We start from the raw sequence: 24,653 nt of genomic DNA, 5'->3' as shown, positions 1-24,653 counted from the left end.
CACTTTCCAAAAAGTCAGAGGCTGCTACATATCACTAACTTTGCAAATGCTGTTTTCCCTACCAGGGACACTATTCCATTACCTATCTACCACAGGAAATAATTTTAATTTAGAGGAAAGAAAAGGAGAGTAGCATTATTACTACTGATAGTGATAATAAAAGCTCTAGTTTCTTGAAGTTACAATGAGCTGTTACTAAAGGCTTTGCCTGCATTATCTCATTTATTCTTCAAAAAAATTACCACAAGGTAGTTTATGATTACCCCCATTTTCCAGAAGAACAAATGGAGGCTTAGGGGGAGATAAGTAATCTGTCAGAGTACATAGGTAGGAGGTGGTGAAGCCTGGAGTTCTTTGAGGGTCTGCCAAGCTTGGGAGCCTGGGCTCCTAACTCCAATGCCAGACAGTAAGTTGCAATTTAAATGTCACCTCCTCTCTATAACTTTTTCTGGTCATCCCCCATTGCTGCCATGGAATTAGTCACTCCATCCTCCGAGTACCCAGAGCACATTGTGCAGGCTGCCACTTTTCATATTATATTGACATTTCTTTTGTCAATCTCTCATGCTCATCTCCACCAGAAAGAAAATTTCTGGGGGGACACAATTGTCATTTCCATCTCTGGGACTCTCCAAGGGCTTCTCGAATTGCCTGAGATGCTGTAAATGCTTTGTATATGTTTGTGGAATGAATTGGGAGAATATATGACAATGGAGACATTTCAAGAAAAAGCAGTCCAGGGGAAGAGAGACAGACCAGGACAGGCTGGGGGTCCTGACTTCTGCCCCTGACTTTCTGCATAATTTTGAACAATGTCTTCACCTCCACACATCACCTCTATCATTAAAACGAAACCCTGTGCCTCTCTGGCTTTACAGACTGTTCAGAAGAAAAGTGAAATTATATACATGAAAATGTTACAGGGCTGGGCATGGTGGCTCACACCTGTAATCCCAGAACTTGGGAAGCTGAGGCAGGCAGATTACTTGAGGTCAGGAGTTCAAGGCCAGCCTGGCCAATGTGGTGAAACCCCGTCTCTACTAAAATACAAAAATTAGTAGGGCGTGGTGGTGGGCACCTGTAATCCCACTTACTAAAGAGGCTGAGGCTCAAGAATCCCTTGAACCTGGGAGGTGGAGGTTGCAGTGAACTGAGATCATGCCACTGCACTCCAGCCTGGGCAACACAGTAAGACTCTGTCTCAAAAAAAAAAAAAATGTTTCAGTAAGTTTGACTGTCTCATTAATTCCTATTTTTAAAGAAATAGTGTTAAAGTTGTTTTTGGCCGGGCGCAGTGGCTCGCACCTGTAATCCCAACACTTTGGGAGGCCGAGGCAGGCAGATCACGAGGTCAGGAGATCGAGACCATGGTGAAACCCCGTCTCTACTAATAACACAAAAAATTAGCTCAGTGTGGTGGTGGGTGCCTGTAGTCCCAGCTACTCAGGAGGCTGAGGCAGGAGAGTGGCGTGAACCCAAGAGGCAGAGCTTGCAGTGAGCCGAGATCACGCCACTGCACTCCAGCCTGGGTGACAGAGCGAGACTCTGTCTATATTAAAAAAAAAAAAAAAAGTTGTTTTTCCTGATTATAAAAGGAAAGTGAAATTGTTTTAAAAGTGAAACTCTAGAAATATGCAAGTCATGTTTCTTTTAAGCAGAGGATACTAACACAATGTGAACCTTAGAACATGTTCTGAGCTCTGGGAGATCGAGGCCCTCTGGTGAGGGGCCATATTTCTTTCCCTCCTTGAACTTCAGTTTCCTTGATGACTTTATTGTTATTATTGTTGTTGTCGTTGTCGTTGTTGCTGCTTCATTCCTGCAACCCTCTCTCTACATAGAATTCACAGAATAGTCTTGTGTTGTTAAAAATCATCACAAACATCATTTAATGGCTACACAAATGCATCACTGCATGAATGTAGCATAAATCTGGAAAAATGGGTTTTGATTTTGAAGGATCATTTGACAGAATTGATCCCTTTGAGTCACTTAAGGCCAGCGCCCTGGACGGGGGTGATGGGCCTGAGATTTGTGGGAAAGCCTATTTCATTTGCAGTTGTTCCAACAGGATTTTCCCAGGGGCAGTGGATTAGTCCGTTTTCCTGCTGCTAAGAAACACATACCTGAGACCGGACAATTTACAAAACAAAGAGGCTTATTGGACTTACAGTTCCACTTGGCTGGGGAGGCCTCACAATCATGGTGGAAGATAAAAGGCACATCTCACATGGTGGCAGACAAAAGAGCACTTGTGCAGGGAAACTCCCCTTTTTAAAGCCATCAGATCTCATGAGACTTATTCACTATCATGAAAACAGCACGGAAAAGACCTGCCTGGCTGATTCAATTACCTCCTACCAGGTCCCTCCCACAACACATGGGAATTCAAGATGAGATTTGGGTGGGGACACAACCAAACCATATCAGGAATTGTCAGACCCTCAACAACACCCCCAGGGAAGGACATTCATGATAGGATTTCTCCTTCCAATGTAGATTCCAGGCCTTCACAGCAGACACAGTATGCCTCATTTTATTTCACAGAGGCTTTCTTCACAGCCCAGCCATAGCAACAGCTGAACATTACTTCACAAATCCAGGAAAGATTGAAAGGCAGGCCTATAAAATAATTTGTAATCTTACTCCTGACACTTGTGTCAAAGCAGGGAGATGAACCCACAAGAGGAATAATAATGGCTATTATTAACCAAGGGCCTACTATGTGTTAAGCCTTGTGCAGTGAGCTTCACACATGTTTTTATTCAGTCTTCACCACAAGCTTGGCAGGTAATGACCATTACTAGCCCCACTTTACAGAGAAGCAAAATGGGGATCTGCACTGTGAAGAGACTTTCTAGCTGTGGAATGAGGAGACCTCCTCCCTTCTTGAGGAAAGGAGGACACTGGCTCCCAGCCTGTCAACTCCTTTCAAACCACATAGCTTGTCTCCAGTTCCACAGCACTTAGAAAGCAATGTCAGGGATGGAGGCACTCAGCCAATGCCCAAATGGCAGATACGCTGTTTCTCAAGTTCTTGTCCAAGGACAAGAAAAAGCTGGCCTCTCTTCCAGTGCCAGGAAATAGGACAAGAGATACAGTGGAGTTTTACCTTTAAGAACACGCTTAAAATTACTTGTCTCAAATCAGATTTGTCCAGCTCCACTAACAGAAGCTGAAAGGCACCAAGATATTTGGAGGTAATTTCATTAGGATTTGATGATGGACCAGTCATTCTTCTGTGTGACTGCATTTCCCAACACTTGCTGAACAATTTCCAAACTCTATTTCTCTCTCTTTCCCTCTCTCTCTCTCTCTGTGCTGACAGCTGCAGTCCCTATGTGGCCAGTGAAGGCCCCAGCTTGGGCACCAGCTTCCCCCGGGCCTGAACTTACCTACTCTGGAGAAACACGAGGCATGGTGATACGGTTTTGCTGTGTCCCCACCAAAATCTCATCTCGAATTGTAATCCCCATAATCCCCATGTGTTGAGGTAGGGACCTGGTGGGAGGGGATTGGATCATGGGGGTAGTTTTCCCCAGGCTGTTCTCATGCTAGTGAGTGATTTCTCATGAGATCTGATGGTTTTATAAAGGGGCTCTTCCCCCTTCTCTCTCTCTCTCCTGCCACCATGTAAAATGTCCCTGCTTCCCCTTCCACCACGACTGTAAGTTTCCTAAGGCCTCCCCTGCCATGAGAAACTGTGAGTCAATTAAACCTCTTTCCTTTATAGATTACTCAATCTTGGGCAGTTCTTTATAGCAGTGTGAAAACGGACTAATACACACATGTACTGAGTCAAGTGAAACTTTCATGGCAACAGCAGCAGCAGCAACAGCAATGGCAGCAGTGACATCATCATCATTATCTAGGAGCACTCCCTACCCGTAGCAAAGGTCTGCTCCATTGGACACAGCAGGGAGAATGCAGTAGCTATCTTAACAAATCGAGGAACCTCATATTTCCTCTTAATTCTCATTTCTGCAGCAGCTAATCATGGGATGGAAGAAAGATTTGGAGAATGAAGCATGCTCTTTTATGCTCCAGCTCTCATATTTTAGTTTGCCTGAAAAAATTCTGTCACCCAGAGCTAGTAAGGTATTTGGGAATTTTATATTTTAAAAAATCTTTACAGGAAAGACTGGCATGAAACAAAACTTTATTCACATTATTTTTTAAATTGAACTTTGTAAAGCTTGTCATTAATTTGTTCCTTCAATTAGTTTGTTCTTTCCATTAATTTACTGCCATAGCTTGAATTGAGTGCCTGCTACACACCATGGATGAAAGGATGAATGGAAAGATAAAAGGATGTGGTCCCTTTTCACATGGGTCTTACTTTACTGTGGAGCACAGATAGGTAAAGAGAAAATTCCAATACATGTGGTAATGTTGTAACTGAAACAAGGACAAAGAACAACTGGAAAGATGGCCTAGCAGAATGATGAGAGTTTCGCAGACTGCAAGAAGGCATAGGGCAAGAAATGCTCCTCCCACTTAAAATGCACCAAGCCTTCCTCTCCACCCATTAAAGTTTTTCGTGGCATTCAAGACCCAGTTCCAGTTCCATGAAGTCTACCTTGATAACTGACTTCCGTCCAGACATGGTACAGGTCCTTTGAAAACTGAGATATGAATCCATGTTTTGCATATATATTTTAGGCCTAGTATGCCCTGATATGTGTTCACCAAAGTCCGTATTAAGGCAATGCTTCCCCCTTCAGAAAACTTGCACACCATCCATATTACCATATTAAGCTGCAACCAAGCTACCCCAAGCTCATGATGCCACCTTTTGGCTACAAACTGTCATTTCAAGTCTCTTGTCTAATTTTTTTTTTACTATTTTCTTTCTTAACTTGATTCTTTCCCTGATCTCCCCTTAACACACATACGCATACACACAAACAGGTACACACATGTATGACACAAACATACCCTTGCACATACACTTTCAGGAATTTTCTCAATTAAATTAATTTTACCTCAGGAAAACAAGTTCCTAGACACATACAGTGAGCTGCTTAAGAAGATGGGCTTTGAGCCCTGGCAGACTCGGATGGGATACAAATCCTAGCTTCCTCCTTCCCAGGCTTGCAATGCTGGGAAGGCATTCAAGCTCTCTAATGGCCATTTCCTCTTTGAGATGAGACAGTAATTATTGCCAACCTCACTGACTAAATTAGATAATGCCCTTAAAGTGCTTGGTACCATCTTGGTCAAACAAATGGTCCATAAATGTGAACTGTTAATACCAACAGTGCATTCTGTGTAGGGGATGCTTCCGCTCCCCACCCCCAGTCTTGTCTTTTTCCACTCAATCCAGTTATTGTGCAACAACCCTTACTCTCGGCATCTAATCATGACATAAAGCTAACAATAATAACGCTTGCGTATTGAGAAAAAGAATGATGGTTTGTGTGGAAATAAAAGAAGACAGCAAAAATCTTTCATTCATTTAGTAGGTGTTCTTTAATATTGTCCTGCAGGCCAGGGACAACCATAAGAGGTGGTTGTGGCTAGACTCAGGCTAGCGATCTCAATGGGAAGGAAGCATTTAGAGTTGAAAGGTCTTTAGGGACCAGGATGAACAGTGCCTGGAGATGAGCTAAAGGCAGAAGGAGAAGGAGAAGGACACTTTGCCTCCAGAACCCTTTGGAAACTCCATGCCAGCCTTGTCCTCTTCTGTTAGGCCTGCTATTTCATAAGTACCAACACTCACATAAAGAAAAAGTTCTCTTTCTAAGTTTATAGTTTTTGTAGTTTGATTACCAGAATTTAGGAGATCAATCCTAAACATATCATTGTCATCATAAAACCACCAAAAATTCTGTGCCATTTTATATGTTTCTGAAAGTTGCCACATAGGTGATCTCATTAGATTCCATGATCTAGGCAAGGTGGCAACTGAGTTGAAAGTGCTCAATTATTATCCTTAAAATATTTGACTCCTAAAGAATAACCTTAGTTATTCATCGTGTAGGAGTGTACAATACACTATTTAAGGGCAGCGACTCCAAAAGAGTACTCCCTGGGTTCAGATCCTAGTTCTTCCACTAACAAGCTGTGTGGTTATAGGCAAGTTGCATGACCTCTCTGTGTCTCAGTTATCTCAGTAAAATATGAGCACCTGATGCAGGTGAAGTAAGGTAAAACACATCAGCTGCTTAGCTATTTGCCTAGCATACAGGATGTGTGTGCCATTAAATGATAGCTTTATTATAAATATTATTTTTCAACAAGGTACAGGAGTGCTGAGTGAAGGCCAAGAGCCAACTAACCACTCCTGGCTGGGAACCACACCTCCTTGTATCCTAGACTGTCCTCCCTCCTGCTTGCCACGGACTGGGGTTGGGAGGAGTTGGTACTGTTCTGCTGCAGTCCTTGACTCAGTCTCTGGGCTCATGGTCTGGCTCAGAGTAGTTGCTTAGATGGGTCATTTCCAATTTGGTGTCCCAGGAGTGAAAAGTGAAGTCAGAGCTTTGAAGCCCAGTCTCTGATGACACAGATGCCTCCTGGAGTCTCCAGCACTATTACGAGGTGAAGCAGCAGAGGACAAGGTGACTTCCAATTTCCTTCTTTTTTCTTTTTGAACAAACTGCTCTGAATTTCTGGAGCTGGTATGATGCCAAGCATTTACCTTTATTTAATCATTCAATAGCCTCCTCTGTGAAAACCGGGGTAATTAGGCCCAAAATATATCACCCAGAGGCTTGTTTTAACTACCCAAAATAAAGGCTAGATCCCAATTTCAACAAAATCACCAGATTGTTTTCCTTCCAAGAACTTCTGGCAGTGTTCAAGTTCCCTGGTTGATTCTCCCTATGGGATTGTTCGTCTCCATCACTGGGGTGGCAGGAGACAGGGGACAGCCCTCTCTACAGCAGTCAGTAACAGGATGCATCAGCCAGGGAGGGTTCTTGAGGCACGCCGTCACGATGCACAAACAAGCCTGGACATTTTTCCTCAAGCTGCTCCAAGACCTGTGAAACAGGACAGTATCTTCCTGGAAGGGAGCACAGATGACTGGAGACATACGCACTCTGGTGTCCCTGGTTCACATCCTGCTTATTCCTACCAGCAGTGTAACTTTAGACATGATGCTTTCATCCTCTGCTGCTCAGTCTGTTCCCCTAAACAACAGGAGATAGCAATATTGCCTACCTGTGTGTGAGGGCTCAAGATGCAATCCATTACACAGTGGGCATTTTGAGTCAAACTTTTCAAAAAATATATTTTAACATCTCTGAAGATTACAATCTGTGTCACATTATAATTGGTAGCAAGTTTTCTTTCTTATGGGCACATAAAATCATGGAGCATCTTACATTTGATAAAATACGGCATGTAGCCTGAGGAAATCGTTCCCCAGGAAAGGCAGGCTCTCCAAGACGTTTTTTTCCATTACTCTTCTGCTTTTATACCACAGCTTTTTTAAAGGAAGCAAGAATATGTGCAAGAGAATCTTATTTATACAAGTTTTTGGACTGGGCCAGAAAAACACCAACGGTTGCAGTAAATACATAATATTTGCAAGTATCTTGCATACATCACTGTTCTCCAATCTCATGCCATGACAGACAGCACTAATCAATTCCCAAGTTCTTCCCACTGAGCCAACGTGTAGCCTCTGCATCCTCCTCAACACAGTTCTACAGGCAGCCATTCCCAATCAGCCAGGGCTGGCACTTGAGCAAAATCTATTTTAGGTCTCTGATTCAGGAGCTTGGGAGATAGAAAAAGAGAATAGGAATTGTCAGCCAAGTCAGGAAACTCAGATATAAGAAGAAGATTTCAAATATGGTATAGTTTATTGCATTAAAAAAACAAGGTCCAGAGAGATTAAATTGGCATAAAGTCACTAGCCAATTATCTGCAGAAAGAATGTAGAATTTTTTTCCTGTTCTCCCAGATAAGGGAGAATATTCTATCTAAATTCTCAACATCACTAATCATCAGGAAAATGCAAACTAAAACCACAATAAGATACCGCCTTACTCCTGCAAGAATGGCCATTATTAAAAAGTAAAAAAACAATCGATGTTGGCATGAATGTTGGGAAAAGGGAACATTTATACACTGCTGGTGGGAATGCAAATTAGTACAATCTCTATGGAAAACAGTACAGGGATTCCTTACAGAGCTAAAAGTAGATCTACCATTCAATCTGGCAATCTCACTACTGGGTATCTACCCAAAGGGAAAGAAGTCATTATGTGAAAAAGACATTCACACATGTATGTTTATAGCAGCACAAATCGCAATTGCCAACATGTGGAACCAACCTAAGTGCCCATCAGCTAATGAGTAGATAATGTGGGATATATGCACCATGGAATACTACTCAGCCATTAAAAGGAATGAAATAATGTCTTTTGCCACAACTTGGATGGAGCTGGAGGCCATTATTCTAAGTGAAGTAACACAGGAGTGGACAACCGAAAACCACATGTTCTCACTTATAAGTGGGAGCTAAGCCATGAGTACACAAAGGCATACAGAGTAACATAACGGACCTTGGAGACTCAGAAGGGGGATGGTGGAAGAGGGGCTAGGAATAAAAAACAACATATTAGGTACAATGCACACCACTCAGGTGATGGGTGCACTAAAATCTCAGAATTCACCACTATATAATTCATCCATGTAACAAAAAACCACTTGTACTCCAAATGTATTGAAATAAAAGCATATATATGTGTGTGTGTGTATATATATGTGTGTGTATATATGTGTGTGTGTATATATGTACATATATGTGTGTATATGTGTGTGTATATATGTGTGTATGTATATGTGTGTGTGTGTATATATATATAGATATATATATACACACACATATATACATACATACACTTTCTATCAAACCATGCTCCTTTTCTCAGCACAAAAGCTAAATTCCTTAGGACTTAAGTAAACAAGAAGTTACCTGACAAATTAGACTGTGGCAAAGAGAGGATGAAAGGGTACTAGTCATGTAAAAGTCATTTTGCTTTTTATTTTTGCAAAATTCCCTTTTGCTCATTTGTCACCAACAATTCATTCCTCAGGGAAGTGATCTATAGAAAAATCAGGAATGGTCATCACAAAGCCCTGAGCCCAACAAGCAACCCATCCTAGCCCCATGGTTCCTGTGATTTTAGTGGCTAAAACCTTTTACTGCAATGTTCCTATCCCTGAAAATAAAAAAACTGTCACTAATCCAGTGTAAGAATGAGAGTTGCAACCAGCCATCCCATACCCATTTGGGGCCCTCTTGGGATTTCAAAAGTACTTGATATTTATGGTGTTTACCACAAATATTGATTAATATTCCCAAGCAATGGAAACTAACCAATAAAAATCACATCTGGAAAATTAAAAGTGAGAGGTGGAATGGGGATCTCTCCTCCTTGTCAAATTTCAATTCAAAATTAGATTGGGGCCTTCAGTGCTAAGACAGGGACCCTTGACCCCCGAGTAACTACTTTCCAACATCATTTTCTTTAATTTAGAGGAGACATTTCTATTCTAGGAATTGCTGGAAAGGCTCATTTTATGAAAACGAAGCTATATCTTAAGAAAACCTTGTTTGTTGCTTCGTTTTATTTCAGGTACATTTCTGCTCCCAGTGAGGTATGCTTGCCACATGCCTCTGGCTCTCCCCTCTCAGCACTCTTAGCATTGTAATTACACTAGCAAACTCCAAAGTCATTGAGACTAATGACACAGCTTGCAACTTACAACCTTTGCAAGGCTTCAGGGATGAGCCAGAAAGTCTGAACAGGCAATTTCTTACTCCCAGAAATGTGGATTCCCATATTTAGAAAACACATTTGTTGAATAAGGAAAAGCAACCTGAGGGGAAAGCACATTCAAGAATATGAAGCTAGGAAATGACAGCATTTTCAGGGATTATTTCACTCATTCACTCATTTCATTTCATTAGTGCCTTCATTTGCTCAACAAACTTGGGTACCCACTGCACGCCAGGCACCCTGCTGGATGTTGAGGATAAAAGAGTAAAACAGGGTGCCTGACCTCGGGGGGTCCACAAAATGTGGGGGGAGCCTACAAATAGAGAATTACCTTACAATATCGTAAGCACAATGGGCACATGACCCAGGCATGCACAGGGCCTCAGTTAACACAGGGCAACGGACAGAGGCAGGGTAGCTTGTCCAGCCCAAGTGGGGAGGGAGTGGGGACAGGTGGGCTGAAAGCAGCAGGACTTGGTGGGTGAATGGAAGTGGCAGGCAGGTGACAGAGAGGGAGGGGCAAGGGCAGCTTGAGATCTAGGATGGCAGTCCCATAAACTGAGATCCCGAATTCACGTGGAGTGTGGAGTGGGCTTCAGGGAGCTGGCAATGAGTTGAGTTTGGGGCACAGTGCATTTGAGATGCCTGAGAGACATCACATCAGAAGAGGTCTGATTTTCTCCAGGGCACAGACCATGCCTAACTCATTTCTGAGTCTTTGTGCTGAGTATCTAAGAGGTTCTCATAAACTGCTGAAGGAATAAATAAATGAATACAGTGCGTAAGAAACACATGTACAAATGCTTATCCTGTACTATATGATTTAATTCACACAGGATCTCTATGAGGAAGATCTATTATTACTCCATTTATTTCACAAATAGGCACAAGTCTTAAAGTCTTACAGTCTAAGAGAGGAACTGTGACAAGTTCATAGATAAAAATGACTCCAAAAAAAAAGAGGCAGAGCACATGAAAATGTGCTCAATATCATTCATCATTGGGGAAAGGAAAATTAAAACCACAGTGAAATACCACTAGGACTGTTATAATCCAAAGGACTGACATAATAATAAGACTTGGTGGGAATGTGGGTAAACAAAACCTCAAACATTGCTGGTGGGAATGTGAAGTGGTACAGCCATGCAGTGTGATGGGCCACCCACCGGGTTACTTAGGAGTGTATGTCTGTTGCTTGTCTTTAAAGGCTGGGCAGTGAGCCAAGGCCAAGGTGCCCAGCTTAGAAGCAGGTGTCCCTGATAACCTGAACATCCCAGAGGGTAGCTGAGAATCTACCAAGGAAAACAGCCCCATCACGCACACACAGTAGGCAAAGCACCAGAAAATTAGCTTAAAAGCAGCTTAGGGATGGGAGGTTGTGCAGATCTCTAAAGCTGTCCTGCCAGCATCCAGGAGTACTTTGCATGTAAGTCATAATAAACTCATCTACTGGTCAAGCTGGACTAATCCAAGTCATTGTTTAATCTCTTTGCTCCCTCCTAGTTTCAGGGAATGCTTTTTAAAATACATAATTCCAGGTTTTTCTCATTATAGCTACACGGAAAATAGTTTGGCAGTTTCTTCTAAAGTTAAACATACACTTCCCGTATGCCCCAGCAATTCCACTCCTAGATTTCTACCCAAGAGAAGTCAAAACACATTCATACAACACTTGTTTGTGAATGTTCGAAGCAGTATTATTTATAATAGTCCAACGTTAAAAACAATCCAAATATCCATCCACTAGTGACTGGAGAAACAAAAGGTGGCATGCTCATATAATGTACTATTATTCAGCAATGAAAAGAAATGAAGTATTGATATGTCCTAAAATATGGACAAACCTCAAAAACATTATGCTAAGGAAAGAAGACAGACACAAATGACCTCAAATTGTATGATTTCATTTATATAAAATTTTCCAGAAAAGGTAATCTATGGAGATGAAAAGTAGATTAGTGGTTGCTTAGGGTTGGGGAGAGGAGGGAAAGAAAGTGACTGCAAATGGAACTTTGGAGAGTAAAAGAAATACTCTAAACTAAATTACGGTGATGGTTGCATAACTATAAATTTTCTAAAACTCGTCAAACTGAATACTTTCAATGGCTAAATTTTAAAGTGGATAAACTATACTTCAATAAAACTGCTTTCATTTATTTTGTTTATTTATTTATTTTGAGATGGAGTCTCACTCTGTCAACCAAGCTGGAGTGCAGTGGCGCGATCTTGGCTCACTGCAACCTCTGCCTCCCAGGTTCACGCCATTCTCCTGCCTCAGCCTCCCGAGTAGCTGGGACTACAGGCACCTGCCACCACGCCCAGCTAATTTTTTGTATTTTAGTAGAGATAGGGTTTCACCGTGTTAGCCAGGAAAAACTGCTTTTAAAAAAAAGGTAAAGAGAGCTTGGTGATTTAGAAAAGGGGGCGGCCCCAGCTAGAGCAGCTTCGTACATTTGTGCTGGACCTGGAAAGCTAGGTAGGATTTCAACATATTGAAAGGTACAAGAAGGAATTTCAGGCAAAGAATGAAGCAGAGGCTAAGCCTGCAAGTAAGACAGTGCCAGCATGTTTGGGCAATATCCAGACATCCATTTTGGCTGGATATTTGGATGGAAAAAAGTTGATGAAAAGACTGAAAAATGTGGTTGTGACCAGATCAGATCACAGAAGCTGAAAATGATTGGGCTAATGCATTTATGACTTAATTTGGTAGGCAGCAGGGAGCTACTGACCATTCCAGAGTAGGGGAGTGTCCTGGTAAAGATTGATGGGGCAACAGTGAGGAATGTGTGTTAGAAGAGCCAGCCACAAAAGCCATCAAACAAAAGGCTCATAGAACTGGCAGTACTGAGTAGTTACTTGCCTGTGTTGATAATGCAAAAGACAGAGAGCCTCACTCTACCAGATAGAAAGCAAAATAATAATATACAGCACTTATTTAGTGCTTCTTATGACCCAGGCCCCATTTAAAAGAATCACTGTTCTACAGGAAAGTGAATTAAAAGCCTGCTACGTACAGAATGAGCCAAATGGACTGATGATCATCTTTAGGTTTACTCCAAAGAGAAGGAATAAAGATAAAGGAGGTTATAAAATGTTTCACTTGAGGTCAGGAGTTCGAGACCAGCCTGGTCAACATGTAGTAAAACCCTGCCTCTACTAAAAATACAAAAGTTAGCTGGGCATGGTGGCACACGCTCGTAGTCCCAGCTACTTGGGAAGCTGAGGCCAGACAATCACTTGAACCCAGGAGGTGGAGGTTGCAGTGAGCCAAGATCACACCACTGTACTCCAGCCTGGGCGACAGAGTGAGATTCTGTCTCTCAAACAAAACAAAACAAAAAAGAAAAAAAGAAGAAAGAAAAAAGAAAAATATGATACTTCAAAGGTGGAAGGATGGTAAGTAAGACAAATGACAAAGACCAGTTTACATGGTTCTCTGGCCCAAAAAAGCAAGAGTATCTGGCACCACTGATGCTCTCCATGGATGTCACCACTGTGTAAAGCAGGAATGTCAGGGTGGCTTTCTGAAGAGAATCCAGCTGTTTGGGAGTCACAAAGTGTTTATAAACATTATTTTTTAAAATAAACTGCCACCACTGAAATATCAGAAAATTTCACATAAAACATGGAAATTTTCAGTTTCTCTTGAAATATTGGGAATTCTAGCAACTATATGATCCAATCCCACATGGTATCAATCAGTCAGGGCTGAGTAGCCCTCACCCTTTTTTAAACATTAGAGTCCCTGCCTGGCACATGTTATGTATTTATTCATTCAAACGTATTTATTGAGCACCTGCTATATGCCAAGTGCTGTTATAGGACCTAGAGACACAGCAACGACAAAACAGAAAAATATGGTTACTTTCCTGGAGCTCATGTTCTCATGAGGATAGCTAGACAATAACCAAATAAGATAATGTATATTTCCAATTATACATAATTAGAAAAATAAAGAAGTAAGGTATGACTTTTAGTGGATGGACAGGTACTGGGAATTGTAAACAGGGTGATCAGAGAAGGCAAGCCTCTATGCTTAGATGACATCAGACTCAAAAAAAGGGAAACAGCACATCTATCATGTTTTATGTGTGGGAGGAACACATAAATAAATGAGCATGGGGCAGGGGCATTTCAGGCCTGGCAATGTTTGGATTTTATTCTGAGTGAGATGGACAACCATTGGCAGATTTGAGCAGAGGAGTGACATGGTTGGGCATACTCATTTACGTTGGTGACTGGCCCCTGTAAGCATTTGAATTTTGGGTCCTTGGTTTAAAGCACGATGGGCAGAGGTTAAAGGGCTCGAGCTGGGTTCTGTGTCTGGAGAAGGAAAATAATCAGACGACGGGGCAGAAATTTCCTGATCTTCAGAACATACTGTTTATGCAGAAGAATAGCTCAATATGTAGTAATGACCTTGAATAACCAGCATCTATGGGCAGAATTCACATGCAATGAAGCCCCTTAAGAAACCAAGCTCACAGGACCCTGAGACTGGGCACCATGTGACTGTAGGCCAGAGGAAAAAGTTCCTAGTGGACATGCATCTGGGATGTTCCACCTTGTTCACTTATAAAAGCTGCTCTCCCTTCTCTATCTTCAGCAGTGATAGTCCACCCTTGCTGGTATACTCAATTTAGCGCTGGTACACTCAACTAGACAAGTCCTAAGCCCTGTTTTATTTCAACAACTTGAGTTAATTCTCAAGTCCTCCCAACTGAGACAGGAAAAATCTGGTCATCATACTCCAAAACAAAGCAATGATCAATGCTGGGAGTTCAATGTGATCTGCCTTTTCAGAAAATCCATTTTTAGATGCTGAAGAGCTTGCAACATTTGACAAGAAGAAATAATCTACTCACAATCAGAATGTGATCCCGGCCCATGGTGATGACTGTCCGGTTCACTGTCCGCAGCAGCTGGACCATGATCTCCTGGATGTGGTGGTAGGTGAAGGCCTGTAACACAGTCAGAGACATCTATGTGACAATCAGGACACTGCATCCGCACAATTGTTCAAAGGACCCAGACAACAGTGGTCAGACGTGGTGATCTTCAACACTATCACCAACACCACCACCACCACTGCCATCATCATCATCATCATTATCATCATCACCTCCATATCTCCATCGCCATTACCACCTGCACTGGGCATAAGAAATTCTACTAGTCACCTGAAATATAAGTTAAGATGGCTTAACTTAGGCTTTGGAATCAGGAACTTTGGAGCTAGAATACTAGCTCTGACAATATTAGTACTGCATTGGTTAAGTTATTATATGGTTTGGATCTGTGTCCCCGGCAAAATCTCATGTCGAATCATAATCCCCAGTGTTGGAGATGGGGCCTGGTAGAAGGTGATTGGATCATGGGAGTGGATTCTCATGGTTTAACACCATCTCCCTCGGTGCTGTCATCACAATAGTGAGTTCTCATGAGATCTGTTTGTTTAAAAGTGTGTGGCAACTTCTCCCCTTTCTCTTCCTCCAGCTCTGGCTACGTGAAGACGCCTGCTCGTGCTTTGCCTTCTACCATGAGTAAAAGTGTCCTGAGGCCTCCCCAGAAGCCTAGCAGATGCCAGTATCATGCTTCTTGTACAGCCTGTGGAATCAGGAGCCAATTAAACCTTTTTTCTTTATAAATTACCCAGTCTCAGGTATTTCTTTGTAGCAGCGCAAGAACTGAACAATACAGTTATATTAACTTTTCTAATCCTTGGTTTCTTCATCTAATAGGATCTGAGCTGGAATAAGGAGGAAATTTAATGCAGGGAATTGGTTACACAGGTAACAGATATGCCAACACACCAAACAAGGTAACCTAGAGTCAGCTACAGCAGGAAGCCACTGTCACTTGGAGGCTGGAGGGACAAATCGAGGAGGCAGTGTTTCTGGAGCTCCGGGACTAGGGTTATATAATGGAAACTAGGGTTACATAACGGTAATCACATGGTGCTTGTATAATAGAAGCCACATTACCCACCTTGGGTGGAAATTTACAGTGAGTCAGGTTGTAACAGGTATTGGGTTCTGGCTACTTTAAATACAGGTCCCTAAACTTTCTGTAGGATTTGCTGATCCTTTCTGAGCTTTTGTTGTAGTTGGCAACGGTTTCAGGCATATTCATCTATATCTTGGATCATTTTACCAGCATAGCATTTAGGCACAGAGTTGCATACCATGTATACACGAGAGAGGCCATGGCCAAGTGGAAAGGCCTTGGAATCTTAACTTCAGAAGCTCTGGGTCTGAAGTTCAATGCTGTATTTGCCAGCTGTGCAATCTCACTTATCACTTCTCTGAGACTCAATTCTCTCATCTACAAAAATGTAGAAGGTTCTCTCAAGGTTGATGTGGACATAAAAATGACATGTGCAATTCTGGAACAACTTATATGCCTGGGTCCTCTGCTGGAGATTCTGTGGTCTGAGACAGAGCCTGGGCATCAGCAATTTCTGAATTTTAGGTGTGTTATTCTGATGGCTGAGAACCATGATGTGACATGCTGTTTAGCTCTGGAGATGGGGGCTTGGGAATAGCCTTGTGTCTCCGGAACCTAGCCAGAGCCTGACACAAAGAAAGTGCTAAATCGAGAGTGGCTGAAAACATGGATGACCACCCATGCTCATTTACAAGTACTCCAGCAAGCTTTACTGCATTAAACTTAAGTGTGGTTTTGTCACTTAATGTAAGGAATTGCAGGGAGTTGGTTATACAGTGAAAGAGAAGTAGATTTGCAGTTGGGGTAGGGCCAGAAAAAGACAGAAGATGTGCTTATTAAAAAATGTCCTCCCCCTGCCCCAATGACTTTCAATGACTTTTGGCATCCAGAGATGAATAACCCAGAGCTTTCCTTCTCTTTCTGCCTTAGACTCACTTCTTTGTCACTTTGGCTAGTCCTAGACTCTCTAGCCCTGTGGAGCCACCAACAGAACCTCTGCCACTGGAGCTTTTGTTAGAGCATTTATTTTACAGAAACAAGTTCCCCTGCTTCATCAAGTGCAGCCAGACCTCAGTCTCTGCTGGAGACTGGCTGGTCTCTCCCCACCAACCAGCCGTTTCTACTCCTGACACTCAAGGCCAGGGAAGACAGATCTCCCCATATTTCTGGCCCAAAGGTGAACCTCTCTCCTAATTTCCTTCTCCTTTATTTCTCCAAGCCATTTTGCTGACTTACAGTCTCCTATGTCTTATACTACATGAACGTGATGTTCATGGTTATAACAACGACCACAGCTGACAGTCTTTAGTGCTTCCTAAATGCCCAGCACTCTGCTAAGCACTTTATATCGTTTCACATCAAGACAAGCAACATTACTCTCTCCATTGTTCGGATGAAGAAACTGAAGCCAGAGTGGTTAAGTAATTTATCCAGGGTCACCCAGTGAGGAAGTAAGGGAGAAAGGATTCAACCCAGCAGCCTGTCTCCAGAGTATTCTCCTTATCCAAACTCACCCATGCAGACTGGAACACGATCATAGATTTCTGGTGGCTACTTGAGGGGTTTCATCATCCACCTTCCATCTGTCAAGATGGATAGACCCTGCCTTCAAATGGACCACCTTCTAACTCCTCCAGTGACTTTTGATCTTTTCTCTGCCTTTTATAAAATCTTCAATGCTATGTATTCCCCCTCCCTTATATTTTCTGCATTCCTTTGCAATTTCATCAAATTTATACAATGGTTTTCATTTTGATGTTATTTTTTTCCAGGATTACATCCTTCCCTTGTGAATAGAGATATTAAAACCCCCTTTCTTGACCTCCTGCCCCTTGCTTCTTTTAAATGGCCGTTTCTTCTTGTTCCAAAGAGCAACAATTAGACTGCTCAGGAAGTTTGGTATTTAAAAGTAGAAAACTGTCAAATTCAATTCATTTCACTCTGAAAGCTCCCAGTATTGGGAGGTTGTATAGCAGAGTGTTTTGAGATTAGAGATACTTGAGTTTGAATCCCAATTCTGCTCATTTGAGCTGGGTGACCTTGGGCAAATTGCTTTTCCTCTCTGAGTTTCTGTTTCTTTGTTCATAAAATGTGGCAAATAATAGTAACCTCAAGGTTACTGGTTTGAAGAATAAACAAGGTAATGAAGGTAAAGCTTTCGTTACTGGGGGTTGGTATATAGTAAGCCCTCAGTAAGTGGTGGCTGCAACTCACATTCCCCTTGGTTTGCATTAGCTCTCTGGCCGGGCTTGCAGATTCCCAGCACGTAGCAGAAAGTGCAGTACAAGGCAATGCATAATCTAAACTCTGGGTGATATCGAAATGTCACCCAAAGAATGTATAGCATATATGCAAATGGAAAACTTTCAAGATGATAAACCTGTGCTAAGCAGTAAAAGTGCAGCCACAAATCACCCACTGTTAATTGCTCCAGTGCCAAGCAAGTGGAGGGAGACTCTAGGAAACTGACTTCCGGGCTCAAACTAAACGGTAGCTTGTAATTGAAATGACAAAATCAGTCTTCCCATTATGGCCTTGGCAAAGAAATTAATCCATCCAACCTAAACACACTGCAAATTGTAGTGATTTTTTTTCTTTTAATAATTACAGGCTCTGGTATCTGGAAGGGACTTGAAGTCTTATGCAGAGCTCACTACATAACACAGCAGAAGGTGAGCTGGGAGTGGATGGGGACCAGGTAGGGTTGGGGCTAAGGGAGCCAAGCCCTCTCTTCTTGACTTACTCTTGGCCCTAGGCCAGTCCTAGGACTTTGCAGAATGCAATGCAAAACTACTGATCTCCTGCAGGGTTTCTAGAATAAGAGAGTACACCAAATATGAGAATATTTTAAGTAACAATAGACAAAGCATTTCATAACACTAAACCAAATTATATTAAAAATGTGGCCTTTTTTTTTTCATTTTTCTTTCAACACTTCTCATGATACCAAGTAGAGAAATCTCCTTTCGGTGATTATATGTCTTTAATACCTCTCTAGTTCTTGTAAAAACCCCTTTTCTAACAAAGAGGAAAATCTTCAGGTCAGAGCAGGCAGCAAACAGTATCTACTTAGAACTTAATGACATTGTTTTGTTTTTATTGTGTTTATTTTTTGAAGTTGGTTACATTTATGGCAAGTGTGCAAGAAAAAGCTCCAAAACTTGGAAATAAAGCAAAATGAGGATTGCATGACATTTTTAATAGAACATTTGGAAAAACCACACGGAAGTTCCTTTTACCCTCTCAGGAATATAACTTTGTTTGGATTCACCATCCACAACTGATTAGAAACTAGAAATGTTATAACCTTGCAGAGTTAGTAGTTAACTTGCAGAAAAATGATAAAATGTGATGTTTACAGCTTTGTTAAAACTCATAGTTTTATTACTCTGGAGAAAATTTACCTGTTTTATACCTAATGATAATTTTATACAAGTATCTCTTCTCTCACAAAATATCAAGAAACCTGAATACTTTTGAACCAGGTTGTTGTTGTTCAGCTTGCTCCCTGGTTTATCAGTTAAATAAAACTTTGATGTGCTCAGTGTCTAATAGCATAGAATAATATTTTTAATAATTTGAGAAATCTACTTTTACACAAATGATGCTACTTACAGTTTTGATATAAAATTTTATTTTTATCAAAGTTATAAGCGTATACAGTTCAAAAAATTCTTCAAGCTTCATTTAAAAACAAAACAAGCTGGGCACAGTGGCTCATGCCTATAACCCCAGCACTTTGGGAGACCAAGACGGGAAGATTGCATGAGCCCATGAGTTCAAGATCAGCTTGGGCAACAGGGTGAAATCCCATCTCTACTAAAAATATAAAAAATTAGCCTGGCATGGTGGTGCACACTTGTAGTCCCAGCTGCTGGGGAGGCTGGGGCAGGCTTGAGCCCAGAAAGTAGAGGCTGCTGTGAGCTGTGATTACACCACTGCACTCCAGCCTGGGCAACAGGGAGTGAGACCCTGTCTCAAAAAAGAAAAAAAAATCCAAACCCCCAAACAAACAAACAAACAAACAAAATACAGTAGTCTCTCATGATCCCCTTGCCAGAGGAACTTTTGTACCTCTTTAAGCGGTTGTAATTGTTATTCTGGCATTTATGAACATGATGCCAATAATATGCTTATGTTACTTCTTTTTTAAACATTTCTTTTCACTTTTGACATTGTCTATTAACTGTCCACCATAAAAAACAAGCATTCTGGCCAGGTGCGCTGGCTCATGCCTGTAATCCCAGCACTTTGGGAGGCTGAGGCGGGCAGATCATCTGAGCTCAGGAGTTCAAGACCAGCCTGGCCAACATGGTGAAACTCCATCTCTACTAAAAATATAAAAATTAGCCAGGCATGATGGCGCATGCCTGTAGTCCCAGCTACTTGGAAGGCTGAGGCAGGAGAATGGGTTGATCCCGGGAGGCAGAGGTTGCAGTGAGTCGAGATTGCACTATTGCACTCCAGCCTAGGCAACAGAGCAGTCTCAAAATAAATAAATAAATAAATAACCAGGCATTTCACTCTTTCCTCCCACTGTCCCATCAGGCACATGCATCATTCCCATTTCTCCTTCCTCCCATACACTTATGGTATAATTTTGCTTTGATCAATATTTATTATTTAAAATATTTTGAATGTGCAAATGCCATTCTCATCCAAGTTGTAAACTATGATGGATTCCCATTTCTTGCACACTCTTCATTTCCTGCCCCCATCCCCCGCCAAAAAAAAGCAATTTGGAAAAATCCAAGATTCCTTTTAGTTCTCTGAATGTTTACTTTTTTTAAGTACTATCTCCCGATTTACAATGGTCTCTTCAGCTATTTTTCTAAGTTCTCTCTGCCTCTTTTCTAAAGTTTGCTTTGCCTCACAGAGTCTGTGTCCTCCAAGTAGCTTTGCTTCTGTTTGCTTGTTTTCACCTCTCTTCTATGTGAGCATTCTTCCTTAGTTCTCTTTAATCCTTGGGGCTATGTTCTCATTTCATTGTGTGTGATGCTAAGGTGATCACCGACTGAGCATGTGAGTAGAGCCTGTGGTCTGTGAGCTTACTGCAGGGTGATCTGGTTGGGACATTTAGCTGGAGAGCACTGACTGAGCATGTGAGTAGGGCTTGTGGTCTGTGAGCTTACTACAGGGTGATCTGGTTGGGACATTTAGCTGGAGAGCACTGACTGAGAATGTGAGTAGGGCTTGTGGCCTGTGAGCTTACTGCAGGGTGATCTGGTTGGGACATTTAGTTGGAGAGATGCCAATATCAATATATGCAAGTCTTTCTTCTTGGACTGCTTGGATTTCACAAATAAGAATTGTCTGATCCCTGCATGATGTGTGAAGGCCTGGCCACCAGTGCTCTAGGAGGTGAATGTGAGGAAAGTGCTGGAGGTTTTAGCCTCCAGGATGCATATTTTGATTGAAACCTGCTTTTGTGTAAGGTATCACTGCCCACACTTTCGTCTGGCATCTCCTAGGCCAGATGTCTTCTGTTTTTTCTTCTTTATTGAATACACCTTCAATAACTCAGCCCCATGGAGTCAGACTGCTTCTGGAACAGGCTCTCAGTTGATCCTCCTTATTTGAGCGCCTTCCTTTCCTTCACCTTAACTTGCAGGGGCACCTGGTACTACCATTTCTGGAAACTTTGTTTTAGATTGGATGAGTCCTCAGGGTCCTCCACTGCTGGCTTATGAAATACTTTTCTCAGGTCTCCTATGTCATGTACTAACTTTCCGTATGATTCCTACCTTTCTTTCAAAGAAATTCTATTTTTTTAGGAGGTTTTCAAGAGGGAGGAAAAATATGTACCTATTTTAATTTACCATCTTTACAGGGAATTCTGCCCTAAACTTTTCATGTTTGAATATTTAGAAGTGAGGTGATTTTGTTAAATATATTAAACATATACCTGATAGTGATACATTTTTTAAAATATGATTGTGTCATGTAAATGTCTAAGGTTTCAAAAATAGTGATAGTGCAATCCATTTTACAGAAAGAAAAACTTCAGCTTTAGGATGAGGTTTGCACAAGGTAATATGACTAGTGATGTGTGACAGGAAATGTCATCAGAGCTAGAATGAAGGACCTATTCTGCTGAACATTGTGGGGGCCACTGCTTCCTCCAGTCCAGCACACAGGCAGCCTTGGCCCTGTGTTTATGCCAAGGACAATCTCACCTCCTCTGCCTGCTTTGTCTTTAGGCCTTTTCAGTACTAAGATGAAGATCACAAGGTCACAGCTACAGAGTGAAATCCAAAGGCCTACATTTCTTTTTAAGTAAAAGAGAAAGAATGCATATTCTTACAGTGAAAACAGCAGCAATCTATGGCTGCTACTGTTTTGTTCATTCTGTGTTCTATGGAAGAGGTCTTTTCCATTTCTTTCTTATCTTGAAAGTACCACAAACACCTAGAAAGAAAATATCTAACTTTGAAAAATAGTAACAGAATCATCTACAGTACAGTCATCCTCTCTCTCTCTGGCCCTTAGAGGGAATATGATTTTTGCATGAGTTCTAGGTTTAGTGCTGTCTTCTTTCTTCCTGTTTGAACTGGTTTCCATCCTGAAAGATTTTACTGCATTGACATCTCACTGCGTGAAGCAAGCCTCAGAGGCAGCCAGGGACAGAGACAGCTCAGCGAAGGGGAGGCAGGGTCAACAAGGCAGGGTGGATGGCACTGCTGTATCCCATCATCTCTGCTTCTCCCCACCCACTGGGTGAGCATCCCCACCCCATTTGCCAGGTGAGACTTGGGCAATGCGTTCACGTTGTCACATGTGTCTTGCACTTTGTATTAGCCTTCACTAGAAAACAAGGGTTGGAGTTGGTGGCAGAAGGATACAATAAAAAGGAAAACAAGATGTGGGTTCTAATTCTGACACTGCTGTTAACACAACTTTCAAGGTCTTATTATATGCCAGAGACTGTGCATATAGATTTGACATAATCTCATTTAACTTTTTATAAAACTCCACTGAAATCCCAGATATACGACTTACAAATTAGAGAGATTTAGTAATTTGCCCAAGAATGTTCCATTCACAGATAGCCAAACCTGAACCTAAAGCTCATTTCTGCCTAATTGCACGCTCCTTCCATGATCAGAAGTGTGGTGTCGGTGGCACAACGGAATGGTGCTTTAGGCCCTCTCCAACTTCTCTGGCAACTTCTTTCAATATTATGAAAAGTGCTCTGCAAAAGTCTCTCCTTGCACAGAGATTAATGAAGTTGCCATTAACTATTCTCTTTCCTTGTTGATCATTGACCTTGACCCATCTTGCCTCTCTGAGCCTCAAGTTTCTTCATCTGTATATTGGATGCATTGGCATCCACAATATCAGAATTGTTTTGAGGAACCATAGCTAATTCCAACACCGAGAGCTAATATCTTTTGAGTTTTACTATGTGGCATGTACTTTTCTAGGTATTTTACAGACATTAACTTAAGGAATCCTGCAAGCACATATAAAATGGGAGAAATACTTCTACAATTCCAGATTTAGAGATGAGTGAAGTGAAGTACTTGGCTGTGGTCTGCTAATCCAAGTTCCAGCCCAGGCCTGCCTGACTCAAGTCCAGGCTTGTGACTGCCTCTGCCTCCACCTCTTTGGATCACATAAATGAATGGATGTGGCAGCACTTTGCAGATGGTAAATCATTCTGTAAATCTGTCCAAAGAACATCATAAGACAAACAGTTGTGTGCACAGCTGCTTGTAGCATATTGCATTGTTTATAACACCTAAACACAGCAAGCAAGACAAATGTGGTCAAATCAGGAATCCTATTATGTACATGACAGTTTATTCACACAATGGAGGAGAAGGTGGATAGATCTTGACCTGGAAAGATATCCTAAATATGTTCAGAAAAAAAGAGACTACAGAGCACCATAGGTAATATACACCTTTTTTTTAAAATTTATTTTCTGTGTCCAGAAAGTCCGGAAAAAAATGCATGGCAAACCATTAACAATGATATCACTGAGTGGGAGGGAGGAAGGACAGATATGAGGTTAAAGGGATAATTTCATTTGCTATGTTTTGTTGGAAATGTTCATAATCACATATGTAACAATGAAAATAGAACTCTTTCTCCATTGGAAAGAAATGAAAGTCAGGCTGCAATCCTAGAGAATCATGTCCATAGGGGACTGAGTGGATATATCCCAGGGATGTACACCCAGGAAGCCCTGTGTTCAGGGGTGTCAGGCTGCTGTGGGAATGGCTGTCCTTCTTCCCCACCCCCAGCAGGTCTCCCATCTCATGCTGGGGCTATAGATGTAACCTTGGGGCTCACAAGCTGGATCACTGTTGCCAACATTACTAAATGGACAGAAAAGCACTGCAAAGTAACGGGCTAACATTCTTTTAAAAGGCACAACTATGAAACCAACTCAATAAGCAAAACATTGTTTTTATTTAGATCCTGTAAGTTGCTTTGCAAAGGTTTTTATTAAAATATAGTGGAACCTCCAACCTGCAGGCCAGAGCAGAAAAAATTAAGCCTCCTAAAGTCTGTATGTTCAATATCTTAATACTGATGAATAAAGGCTGGTTGGAGACACTTATGAAGATGTGCCTCAGATAGGCTCCACTTCACTATTTTGTTCTTCAAAACAGGAAAAATTTATGAGGTGCAAAAAAATAGATAAAAAACAAAACTAACATTTGTTAAATTCTTACTATGTGCTGGGCAATGGGCTGTGTGCTTTGTGTTCAATATCTCAATGAGTCTTGACAAGAACTCCAGGGATAAGTATTACCCCATTTTAAGATATAAAATAAGATTCATTCTAATTATTATTATCATTCAGTATTTATTGAGCACTTAATACATGCCAGCCATTATGATAAGTGCTTTACATGAGCCACCTCATTTAATTCACAGAATAACCTTATAGATCTGCTACCCTGGTTCTTCCCATGTTACAAATGAGGGAATCTAAAGGTTTATGCAACTTGTCCA

At 41.6% G+C, this 24,653-nt stretch overlaps 1 protein-coding gene across 4 annotated transcripts in view; it reads right to left on the bottom strand.

Annotated features, from left to right (window-relative positions):
- Positions 1-24,653, bottom strand: part of DOCK2 (dedicator of cytokinesis 2) — a 442,316-nt gene that overhangs the window by 224,838 nt on the left and 192,825 nt on the right. For all 4 annotated transcript variants that reach the window (XM_009241272.4, XM_024247240.3, XM_054556208.2 and 1 more), the window contains one exon: positions 14,606-14,701. In XM_009241272.4, coding sequence (XP_009239547.4) covers positions 14,606-14,701 — 96 coding nt within the window. The remainder of the gene's footprint in view (positions 1-14,605; positions 14,702-24,653) is intronic.

This window comes from Pongo abelii, chromosome 4 (genome assembly GCF_028885655.2).
Source record: "Pongo abelii isolate AG06213 chromosome 4, NHGRI_mPonAbe1-v2.0_pri, whole genome shotgun sequence".
Taxonomy (NCBI): domain Eukaryota; kingdom Metazoa; phylum Chordata; class Mammalia; order Primates; family Hominidae; genus Pongo; species Pongo abelii.
This window is presented reverse-complemented; position numbering and strand designations above follow the sequence as displayed.